Source organism: Maudiozyma barnettii (assembly GCF_903064755.1).
Source record: "Maudiozyma barnettii strain CLIB 1767 genome assembly, contig: KABA2_06, whole genome shotgun sequence".
NCBI lineage: Eukaryota > Fungi > Ascomycota > Saccharomycetes > Saccharomycetales > Saccharomycetaceae > Maudiozyma > Maudiozyma barnettii.
The window spans coordinates 670,703-682,924 of record NW_024545243.1 but is presented as its reverse complement, the minus strand read 5'-3'; the positions used below and the strand labels follow the sequence as shown (position 1 = coordinate 682,924).

At 32.3% G+C, this 12,222-nt stretch overlaps 5 protein-coding genes and 1 non-coding gene across 6 annotated transcripts; 1 reads left to right on the top strand and 5 right to left on the bottom strand.

The window, feature by feature from the left end:
• Positions 1-313: 313 nt before the first annotated feature.
• Positions 314-1,324, top strand: DMC1 (recombinase DMC1; the record flags this gene model as incomplete). Its single annotated transcript, XM_041551402.1, has 1 exon — positions 314-1,324. One exon carries the CDS (start codon positions 314-316, stop codon positions 1,322-1,324), a length of 1,011 nt encoding a protein of 336 aa, XP_041407336.1.
• A 117-nt stretch (positions 1,325-1,441) lies between these two features.
• On the bottom strand, positions 1,442-2,182 carry ISC10 (Isc10p; the record flags this gene model as incomplete). Its single annotated transcript, XM_041551401.1, has 1 exon — positions 1,442-2,182. The coding sequence occupies one exon, from the start codon at positions 2,180-2,182 to the stop codon at positions 1,442-1,444; it is 741 nt and encodes a 246-aa protein (XP_041407335.1).
• Positions 2,183-2,382: 200 nt separating this feature from the next.
• On the bottom strand, positions 2,383-2,658 carry SLO1 (Slo1p; the record flags this gene model as incomplete). The annotated part of the gene is made up of 1 exon (XM_041551400.1): positions 2,383-2,658. One exon carries the CDS (start codon positions 2,656-2,658, stop codon positions 2,383-2,385), a length of 276 nt encoding a protein of 91 aa, XP_041407334.1.
• Positions 2,659-2,891: 233 nt separating this feature from the next.
• KABA2_06S06600 lies at positions 2,892-2,965 on the bottom strand. Its single transcript has one exon. It is a non-coding gene; the product is annotated as a tRNA-Ile (tRNA).
• A 2,752-nt stretch (positions 2,966-5,717) lies between these two features.
• EMP70 (Emp70p) lies at positions 5,718-7,736 on the bottom strand (the record flags this gene model as incomplete). Its single annotated transcript, XM_041551399.1, has 1 exon — positions 5,718-7,736. The coding sequence occupies one exon, from the start codon at positions 7,734-7,736 to the stop codon at positions 5,718-5,720; it is 2,019 nt and encodes a 672-aa protein (XP_041407333.1).
• Positions 7,737-8,325: 589 nt separating this feature from the next.
• On the bottom strand, positions 8,326-12,003 carry RAX2 (Rax2p; the record flags this gene model as incomplete). The annotated part of the gene is made up of 1 exon (XM_041551398.1): positions 8,326-12,003. One exon carries the CDS (start codon positions 12,001-12,003, stop codon positions 8,326-8,328), a length of 3,678 nt encoding a protein of 1,225 aa, XP_041407332.1.
• Between the last annotated feature and the right edge of the window lie 219 nt (positions 12,004-12,222).

Genomic DNA, 12,222 nt, shown 5'->3' with positions numbered 1-12,222 from the left:
TTATTTTGTTTGGAAGAATCTTGCCTTTTGATGTGTCTCTATATTTTATATATTCTTCTTATTCAACGGTTTCTTTTTAATTTGGTGAAGCTATGGAGTAGCGCCGAAATAGCCGCTAAGCGGCAAAAATTTGAGTCCAAAACATATATAAAGGAGGCAAGAAAGAGAGAATATTTTAATAACGCTATCTATGTTTTCTTATTAAAAGGTTCTGTTAAGTGTATTACTTTTTATTTATTTTTAATAAACTAGATAAGCTTTAATATCTCAGTTTTAGTTTATTACTTACCTGAACCTTTTTGATTCATAAAATATGACTACAACTGTCGAATTAACAGAATCATCAGTCAGTGATGATAGAAATATTGTCAGTGTAGATGAATTACAAAATTTTGGTATAAATGTCTCTGATATTCAAAAGTTGAAAAGTTCTGGAGTGTATACAGTTAACACTGCTCTTTCCACCACTAGAAGACATCTTTGTAGGATTAAAGGGTTAAGTGAGGTGAAAGTGGAAAAGATTAAGGAAGCAGCAGGTAAAGTGATTAAAGTAGGGTTTGTTTCTGCAACTGTTCAACTTAACATTAGAAAAAATGTGTTTGCTTTATCTACTGGTTCAAAACAATTAGATTCTATCCTTGGAGGTGGTATTATGACAATGAGTATTACGGAAGTATTTGGTGAATTCAGATGTGGGAAGACGCAATTATCTCACACATTATGTGTAACCACTCAATTACCTAAGGAAATGGGTGGTGGTGAGGGGAAAGTCGCTTATATTGACACAGAAGGAACTTTTAGACCTGAAAGAATCAAACAAATTGCCGAAAGATACGAATTGGATCCAGATGCTTGTCTGGAAAACGTTACATATGCTAGAGCTCTTAATAGTGAACATCAAATGGAATTAGTAGAAGCTCTTGGAGAAGAATTAAGTTCTGGAGATTATCGATTGATAATTGTTGATTCTATTATGGCAAACTTCAGAGTTGACTATTGCGGACGTGGCGAGCTTAACGAAAGACAACAGAAGTTGAACCAACATTTATTTAAATTGAATAGATTAGCAGAAGAGTTTAACATTGCAATTTTCTTAACTAACCAAGTTCAATCAGATCCCGGTGCTTCGGCATTATTTGCTTCAGCAGATGGACGTAAGCCTGTTGGTGGTCATGTTTTAGCACATGCATCTGCCACAAGAATATTGTTACGTAAAGGTCGCGGTGAGGAAAGGGTAGCTAAATTACAGGATTCCCCTGATATGCCTGAAAAGGAATGTGTCTATATTATTAGTGAAAATGGGATAACAGATTCCAATGATTAGATTTATTTTATTTTATTTTATAAGTTTTATTTTATAAGTTTTATGTTCTTGGTCAATGTATAATTTAGGTATATATATTTAACTAAATCAATAAAAAATAGAGAAAATAATATATTGTTAGACATCAAAAAAGTCTATTTTGGAACAGTTTGCATCCTCTAGATCTGAATCAGAATCTTCAAACTCCTCGAAATAGAATCCGTGGTCTTCCTCTTGATGTAATGGTTCAATGAAATGTTTTATAGGAAAGTTATAAAAACTTTCACGTTCCTTGAGAATCCCAAAAAACCCAGTACGATCAAAACCAAACAAGTAATACAAAATATAATCTTTCCTCTTAACGAATTTTTTCAAATCCTTATATTCAAGTTCCTTAGAGAACCGCATCCGTTTCTTTCTACAATTAGGGTCATTATTAATTGTCAAAGGGATAATATCGTCCTCATCAAATCTACATTCATAGTCATACACCTTGAAGAATGGTGGGAAATCAATTCCAGTTCTATCTCTTGATTTAGATACTAGATTAAGATCTATCTTTATTTCCTCCTGTAAAGGAATATCTGTCAAGGTTTCTTCCACATGAGGAGGATGAATAATTCTAGTGTGATTTTGGCGAGGAGCGTTAACAGTCGAGTTGGGGAAGACTGGACGTGGCGGTAACATAGTTACATGCTTGTAAAATGATCGATTTACATTCTTGGAATAATCGACATTTTCTTCTCCTACTGGGGTTAAACGGAGATGATTTCCATATTTATCAATTGATGGTGAAGAGAAATGCGATATTCTAAAGTTATTTTTGATATCAGTATTTGGGCGTACATTATCATGACGGACAACATTTAAAGGAAACATCTTTACAAAGATTATTTTTCGTTATATTAAAATAAAAAAAACATAATCATAAAGCAACATATTTTGGCAAACTAGTTTCTTATAGCATTTGGTCACTTTTGTATCAGATGTTTTCTGTTCATTGACGTTTTTTAAAGGAATTTCTTAGTGACGTTTCATGTTTAAATTTAGTTTTGAAATGACGTGTTTCAATTAACATCCTATTTATCCAGAACGTTACTGGATGACATTAGATTATCAATGTAGTCATGTAGATATTCGTTTTCCTGTTGCAATTGTTCGCATACTTTTCTCTGCTCAAGCGTCTTATCCCAAAGCAAATCTAATGTGTCACGTAAAAGTTTAGTTTCTTTCAAATTTTTCTGCTCTTCTGAAAGTGCAAATGATGTTTCACCTTCTTCGGCTTTTAGTTGACCTTCTGTTTCATTATTAGGTTCTTTGGTTATTGGTACCGTAGTAACATTTTCTTCTGACATAGCAAATTGAGATATAGTTATCGAATTTAAGTATTTTAAAATAAGATAATTAAGCCTAGTAAATTATAACTTTCTTATATAGTTTAAGAGAAAGAAGAGTAAAGATAGATTAAAGGAATACTCTCTATTTGCCACATTATCAATGCATCTCAGTAGTTTTTTCATAAAGATAGGCAAAAATATCGATTTCTGTTAATACGAGTCATAATTTTGAGTAATCCGAAAAAATAAAATGGTCCCTAGCGGGATCGAACCGCTGATCTTGGCGTTATTAGCACCACGCCTTAACCAACTGGGCCAAGGGACCTGTAATTTCTGGAATGTAGTTTTAAGTTTGGATTGACATAGAAATTAAAATATTTTTTAATATGTTCTCTCCTCTTTCCTGTCGGAAATATATTATAAGAATGATAATGACCAATGTTATGATCTGATAATAGGTTAATCCCACAATTATCTAATGACAGGTTCATCCCGCAACAACTTAATAATAGATTGCTTACGCCACTGTCGAGTGAATTTATAATTACGGCAACGAGAAATTCAACATATATATATAGAACAATATTTCATTTATAAAAATAATTGCTTCCATAATTTACCTTATATATTTTTATATAAGATGTTAAAAAATGAGACGACTATAATGTAAACGTAAGTTTGAAATCGAGAATATACGATTAGTATTCGAGTTGAAATTATCGGACATAGTTATAGATATTCAAATGTATAATCTTGTGGTTTATTTTATGTTATATAAAGTAAGTTGTAGAGAATCTGAGATAGAGTGTTTGCCTCTATTAGTCTCTTCAAGCTTTACTTTATTTAATTCGGACATTTTTTAATACGATAATCGATCGGTCTCTTTATATTATATATAATTTATAGAACGAATAGAATCTAACTTCCAATGTAAGTTCAGAATTCTTTGTCTTTATATATTTTTTATTCTAATCTCAATTGAGGTTCGAATTATGTTTTGTTTCATAATGCGATCAACTTTGTTTCATGTTGCCACATATTTTGTTTCATATTTTAACACGCTTCATAATAACTGTGCTTAAAGGTAGTTCTTTACCTATTGAAATTAAGTGTTGTGCATATTACTCTTAATTTCTGACATAAGTCTATATAAGGAAGATTGTATATATATATATAAAGTTAGAATATGTGTTCCTTTTATACTTTTGGGAAAGGAAAGCAGTCTACCAAATATTGATAGTATTCTTACTAAACATTCTTGAAACATGTTCTAGACACTTATGAAACAATTAGTAATACTTGCTTACTAATCATTCTTAAAGAATGTTCTAGAATCATATTGAACAGTTAGTAATAATTTCTTACTAAACATAAAATTGTAATAACCAAGTATTGCTACTTTCTATATTATAACATATAAGTTGATTTTGAGAGAAATTATGTGGAATCAAGATATCTAAAATGTTCAAATAAAAGATTACTTAATGATTAGGTAATATGAGAAACAGATTGTCGAGAAAAATACATAAGATATAAAGACAGAGAATTCTGAAATTACATTCGAAGTTAGATTCTATTCGTTCTATAAATTATATACAATATAAAAAATCACTTACAGATATAAAAAAAGTATAACAAATAGTACTTGCTTTATTTTAAACATTAGTATTCAGTCTACACCTACTCCTCTCTACCTAACACTACAAATAATGAACGAATCAAGATCTAACTCTATTATGTCTACTTCAGCACAGATTTTATAATAAAATAAAGTTTGTGTTGAAATGTAGCGGCAGCACAAAAAAGGCTAACATTAGTTTACCCTATCTGAAGGAGAAGGTAGCTAATATAAGTAGAATTTAGACTGTGCTGCACTGCACTGCACTACCTTATATAGAATAACACATGGTATATACTGCATAATTTAATATTCGTTTTCACTACATTGGGTTTATTGGAGCTACATTGTCCAACGTTAATATGCACAAAAGATGAGAAGTTTAACAACAGTAACTCTGTTTAACAATACTTAGGGTGACAAATATTTGAAAGTTTAATTCAAAACTAATTATACACATTAAATATTGTTTATGGTACTGTCGGAAATATATTATAAGAATGATAATGACAATAGGTTAATCCCTCAATGATCTGATAATAGGTTAATCCCTCAATGATCTGATAATAGGTTAATCCCTCAACAACTTACTAATGGATTACTTACGCCACCGTTGAGTGAATTTATAATCACGACAACAAGAAATCCAACATATATCAATGGAACAATATTTCATATATGAATGAATACAATTGCTTCCATAATTTACTTTATATATTTTTATATAAGATATAAAAAATCAGACAACTATAAGTTGATTTTGAAATATAATAGAATTAGTTCAGTTAAATAGAAGATGTCTAATATTCAATTTTCCCATCAGGTACAATAATGCCCTTTATGACTCTAAGCTTGCATAGTAGCATTAGGTCTAGATTGATTCATTGTTAATTGTTATGCTAATGGGTTTAGTAACAGTTTAGATTTTATTAGGACATTTGAGATATCGTGCTCCCACATAATTTCTGTTAGTTAATAACAGACTGAGTTCTTAGTTCTTAATTAAATATCTCATTTTTCTTTAAATATCATATTTTATTAATAGCACCTAAATTTTTAACATTTTTAACATTTTTAACATTTTGTAAACTTTTTTCAATATTTTAGATTTTACCAAGAGATCAGAAGAACACAATTTAGTAAACAAAAAAGGAAAAGTGATAAACATTTGAATTTAGAGTAATGAAATTTCATTGAGGTATTTATTTAAATCTGTTAATGCTGTTACTTCTTCCTTCACTAATACACAACTGAATTTCTTTCCCATTCGTTCAACGATTATTTATCTTTAAAAGTTTATTAAGTTATGCTTTTATTTCTTTGCCTGAGATATCCGAAAACAACTATAACACAACAGATGACTAAAATTCTTTCCAAATAATAAAGTCTAATGTTTATCCTATCATTTTAAATTTGGTTATTTATATGCTATATAGAAAGTGAATAATAATATGATGAATTAATCAACCTTAATGGAAGAGTAGATCTTTCTGATGAAGAACATGGAACTCATAAACCCAATGGCACCTGTGACGATACAACATAGGACAGAAATCACTGTAGAGTAACCAACATACAGGACAACTGTAGTAAAACCCCCAAGTTTAAATTTGGTGAAGAGGATGGAATGGATAAAGACATAAACGGCGCAACCAACACCACCGACAATGAAACTTCTCCAATGCCATAGCCAATTTTCTAAACATAGAGAATGATAAGTGATTAAGATGGTGACAAGACATGTCGTTAGGGTCAATAATAGGAATGAAAAGAACAAGAACCCAAACATGTAGAAAATCTTGTTAAACCATAAACTGGAGTAAATAAAATATAGTTCAATGGCAATGGAACCAAATGGGAAAATACCGGCGATCAAAGTAGCTGGAATTGTTTTCAAATACCATGGTTGGAATGGAATTTGTCTTGCGATTTGGTTTGTCTTTGTTGGATGCTCATCCCAATGACATTTCTTGTGAGCGATTAAAGAACCTGCAACTGCTGATGGAAGCGAGAAGATAATCCATAAGAATACCATAAAGAACAAAGTACTAGCTGGGATAACATCTGAAGAATGAACATAAAGTAAGATCAGATTCATGGACAGGATAACAGAAAAGATAAAACCAGGTACCAGAATTGGAGTTAACATCATGTTTGCCTTCCAGTATGGACCTTGGAAGAACTTGTAGACACCCATAGAAGTATAGGAACCGACGAAACCAAACAATGCATATAGCATAAACATTACGGTAGCTAAAGAACCTCTTGAACTTGGGGACAAAAAGCCTAATGCTGCGAAGAAAATAGTGGTAATAATCATGACGAATAATTGAGTACCAGAACCGACCAAAATGGATAACAACATGGATTTGTGTGGGATACGGAAGATATCACCATGACCTAATTTCCAACCAGCATCTTCATGGAATTCATCGTCCAAGTTCAATTCGTTGTAACGCGCGAAATCACTCTTCAAAGCCTTCAATAGAGAATGGATGACTACAGAGGATAACAGAAGAACAATAACAGAGAAATTAATCAAAGAGAACCATTGGATGGTAGGATCATAAGTATGTAGATACTTATCCCATCTTGTAGCCCATACAGTTTCAGATGGAATGAATTTTACAGAATAAGTGAAATATACTTGATTATCTTTGTCTTCCTCTAGAATCAAAGGTTTACCAGTAGATGAACATGAATCTGGGCTAGAGCGGTCAATAGAAGCTGGACTGATAGTAACCCCAACAACACGGTAATTACCTTCACCACGGTCATGATATTCAATATTGATATCGAAATGGTTAACAAAGTAAGCTACCTCGATATTTTGTAAAGTTTGAACATTCTTAGGTTCACGAGTGTCTAATTCAATACCTTCATTAGAGGATGGTTTCTTTGGAACTGTATTAACTTGACTCGATCCTACTGTTTGAAGAACCTGAACAAAGCCTAATTCAAACCCGGAACCATAAAAATCAGACTTAGTCTTAGTATCGTGAATTTTTTTTGCGGCAGGTAAACCATCAATCAACCAATTTTGGAAGAAACCGTTCTTAATCAATTTGTTAATGAATTTTGCGTCATCACCTGGAATAACACTCCCACAAAGAGATGTACATTCTTGATCTTGTAACATTTTTATTTCAAAAGGAGAATTGTAAATTCTATCACCAAAAATAGTAGACCCTAAGGATTCAGGTTGTTTAACGATCTTCTCAGGTTTACAGAAATGAAATTTTTCGTAGTAGTAATCGTAAGAGTATAAATATCTTTCTTTGTCACCTTTAAAAGTCTTGCCATCTTCATCTAAATGTTGAAAATACATGGATGGTGATAAATGGTTAACCAAAAGTGGAATTTCGTCTCCCTCGTGGAAGGTCATTGGGGCAACACCTGGTAAATAGAAGCATCTTACTGTCTCTATATAGAAAGCAACGCTCAATAGACAGCTAATAACAATCTTCCCAGATAACATCTTGCTGTTTTGCTTTCTTCTAGAAATATGTGCGTTTTCAGTAATTGTCCTTCTTAATTGTGTTTATATATATGTATGAACCTTTATAAATACAATTCTACGTAGTAAATGGTATACTGTAGAGGACACTGTTAAGTCCAGGCCATTGACTATGAACGCTACCTCAAGGTGTTCTGCCATCTCAGTTGTTCGATCTCTTCGTGTTTGGGATTAGTTAATTGTCACCAAAACATTGTCTGCCTGCCACTAATTGAAGAGGCGAAGGTCCTCTCGCTTAACTGTAAACAACTTTTTTCGCTCTTTTTTTGGCCGTCAATTTTTTTTTAGAATGAAATTTTGCGCTGCGAAAGCGATGGATCTCTGACAAGAGACACCCATGCACCGTTTAATGAGCCATGATAAATAGTTGAAACAGTTACTCTCTTATAAACAAGATTCAAAGGGTTTCATAGGATGAATAGGGTCAATATGATATATGCCAGTTCACGAATGACATATTATCTGAATTACAGTGACATCTTTTTGGTAGTAACTTTGTTCAGTGGGGGATTTCCCATTTCAAGTATTTTGGGAACGAATAGTTTATTTCCTAGATGAATTTCATTAACTTTTCTGGAGGTACTGTATTTATCATATCATCTTCACCAATATGAGGTGTCAGAGGTTCGTATTTGATCTCTTCATCTCTGAAAAGTGCAGCTAGGAGAACACCGAACAAACCTAGTACTGCGACAGTACCAAGTGCCAGGGCTAACCCAACCAAAACGACAAACCCACGACGTATCTTTTTAGTCCCTTCATGTGCCTTCTTGGGTGATGATGATATTGTAGCGCTATTTGTCGATGTTCCTGACGAGGTGCTTGATGTCTTCGGTACAGTAATTGTAGAGTTTGCATTAGGTAGTACTACTGGAGAATTGAACAAATACGTGGTATCTTCATTAACAAAAAAATTAGGTCCAACTGTTAAGTCTTCTGTCAGTCCGGCTTTAACAGAGAGATATGGAACCCATTTGTCGAAATCATAGACAAATGATTGTATGGTCCCATATTGTGAACTATGAAATTGCCCATTTACTACTAATACTTTATTGGTGGAGTTACTACCATCTCTCTTAGAGAGAGATCCACCGGGGATATAACCTGAGAACAGAGAAACATCAGCAATAACACTGGACGAATTTATATTAGGAATCTGCATATCAACCCAGGAGTTATCCTGGTATATGAATAAAGTAGTACTGTTCCATGAAATAATTCTGTCACCCTCTGTAATAAAGGAGTTTAATTTTGTGTTATCTTGTCTTAACGGAGTTAATTCATTTTTCTTTATATCATATTGAGATAATGTTATACCAGAAACGTCCGTAGTATCATATATACCAGATATTAGTAATAAACTATCATTGTAAAACTGTAAGGATGTTATGGAACCTGTTAATGTACCATTTGCGAATGAATTGAATTTTTGGGTTTCATAGTTGTATAGACATATACCATTACAATCTGGGTTTGATAAATTGAAATTACCACCAATAAGAAGAGTTGAGTTAGTCTCAAAATTTAACATTGAAGTTATATTGGAATTAGATCCCTGTAATGCCTCTTTATTAACAACAGTTAAAGTAGTAGTGTTTAAAATTGTAAGTTGCGCACTAGTAGAACCACTAGAAACGGTACCAACGATTAATATCGAATTGTTGCCAGAATATAGCATTGAAGAAATAGGGCCGGCCCATGATGTTATATTGTTAATCTGTTTGTTATTACTGAAATACAATTTATTATTATTATCTCTCGATTCGTAGGCATAGACAGTAGATGACGAATTCAAAAACAAACCTAGATATGGGGAAATCCCTTGTGGGAAATCAATAACAGAGATAGTTCCATTTGAATCTATAGAAACTGCTGAATCTAAATTTGCAAACTGATTTTGGTAGACTGAGCCATACAATAAGGTATCATCTTGGGAATTCTTTCCTGAAGACCAAAGTCCCAGTGAGAGACTTGAATCGTTAGTAATAGATCTAGAACTAGATACATTCCAAATGAAGTTACTATCTAATACTAGCAATTCGGAGTTAGAAAATGAAACATTTGCAAATGTTGTTGAAGTTTCCTTTTGATCTGCTTTAAAAGTATGGAAAGTACCATTATAAATGAGATTATTGGATTGTTCACCAGAGACATTTAAATTTCTACCTGAAATAAAAATACCATTACTAAAGCATTCAAATACATTCACATTGCCACTAACCTCAAAACCGTTGTTTGATTCTAAAGACAAATCGTTATTCAATTTTACTACCGAAATACCTTCATCCTCACTACCTAAAAGTAACGTGTTATTATCATATAATTCTGCCAAAATTGAAGAGTTTTTTTTAAACGTAGCATTCACATAACTGGTAAGAGGAGTTACCGTAATAGGACTTTCCGAAGAACTAAATGTCGAAGTAAAATTAGATAACTGATATTGAAGCAACCCATTCAAACTAATGACCGATTTTGTAGAGGTTGAAGTTAATTGAGCTAAGTCTGAGGTGTCCAATTTCACGATCGAGACACTCACTCTATCAGCAACAATAGTGACTGGTGTTGTACTAGCGTATAATCCATTTTGATATGTTAAAGTAATACGACATGTTGAAATGTTCAAATTTCCGCTGTATAATTCATCATATTTAAGCTGATTATTGTTCTGATAAATAGACTTTGTTGATATTATTGAGTTATCAGTTGTGTCCCAAACTGTTATATTAACAATACCTCTGGAACTACAAGTACCATCATCTGAACACCCAGGTGTATAAATATTAATAGAATACTCACCATTGTATTCTAAATCAACAGAAAACTCAACAAAAGGCACTGGATCAACATTTGGAGTATAATAAGTGCTAATATAATCTACTGTGTTAGATACTGCTTTCCAATCGTTTTCAGAAAGAGATACAGATGTAATGGTATACTCATCATCACAATTTGGTTCATTTAATGTATTATTAGCGAAGCTATTGAATGAATCTTGGAATAATTGTAAGCCACCAAGTCCGATATTGGTGCCATAAGAATCCAATGCTGTAAAAGTTAATGATTCGACATCAACAGGGTTGACGAAGGCGAAATCTTGATATCTATCTGACCATTTCACGACTGTGGAATTACCATTAATTATAGTGACTTTATCCTCTATAGTCAACGAATCGTTTTGAGCTTGTGTATTTAGAATTCTTGTCGTTAATAATGGACAAAAGGCATCACAGTACTGCAAATTTCCTGATAATGGATCTAGATAAGTCAAGTTTAGAATACTATTGGATGGATTAGTGATAATTCTGAATAAAGAAACTTCATTGTCCGTATTTGGAGAGTTGTATAATCTTATTTTAGATGGTGTAACATCGTACGATAAATTAACAACAAAAGAACCTGTTGTACCAGATTGAGACCATGATTCCTTTTTATTACTAGGACAAATAAAATTACTTGAATCAAATTGACTAGAAGAATCCACATCCCAGATTGCAGCTTTCAAAGATACCAAAGGTTCTAATTCGATACTAGTTAGATTTAAGACATTGGTATTATTATTAATGCTGGAAGTTAGATATGTATTATTGCCCAATGTGGAGAAATTTCCAGTGAATAAAATCTCGTCGTCATTCAATTTTACGATGGAATTAATTGTAGAGTCTTTCCCAAAACCATCAAAGGATAGAGGATATGTAGTGTTGCTGGTTGAATCCCAAGTATATGCGCTATTAGATCCTTGGAATGTGAAATTACCACCAAAATATACTATATTATTATCCACCAGAATGGTTGACACTATATTTAGACTTTCATTAAAGATAGGGTATACCGATAACGTTGTTAGATTGTAAACTAATTGCTTCGAAAGATCATAATTCAAAAGATTTCCTACACCATTTAATACAAATGAATTATCTCGTAATGGTACGATTTGCTTTATCATGGCATTAGAACTTAATTGGTCATTTGGTATCAATTCTATTAAAATATCATCTGAATAATAGATCAATGAACTTCTAGTATTCTGTTCTGTAAAATTCTGTTGTCCAGTGTATTTGTAAAAGGATAATGTACTAATATTTCCTAACAATTGCAAATTGCTATCTAGAGATGGTGTAGAAAAGGTTTCAATACCAAATTCTTTCTCTATTTGAGCTAACTGACTTGCAAAAGTCAGCAACGGGAGCCATACTAAGAGACACAAATATGTTTTAGTAATAAGCTGCATTAAAGTAATATATATGTCATAGAACACCAAACAAAACTATATTATGGTTTTTCCAAAAATAAACAAATAAACAACTGTTAAGTTCTTTGGAGAAGAGTTTCAATTTATTTTTATTGTCAGTTATAGAAATATATATGATTACAGACTGTTTATATAGAGATCATAAGGTACACATCATGAAATGAAATGTATCATTTCTCATCTTGTAAACCCTTTGAG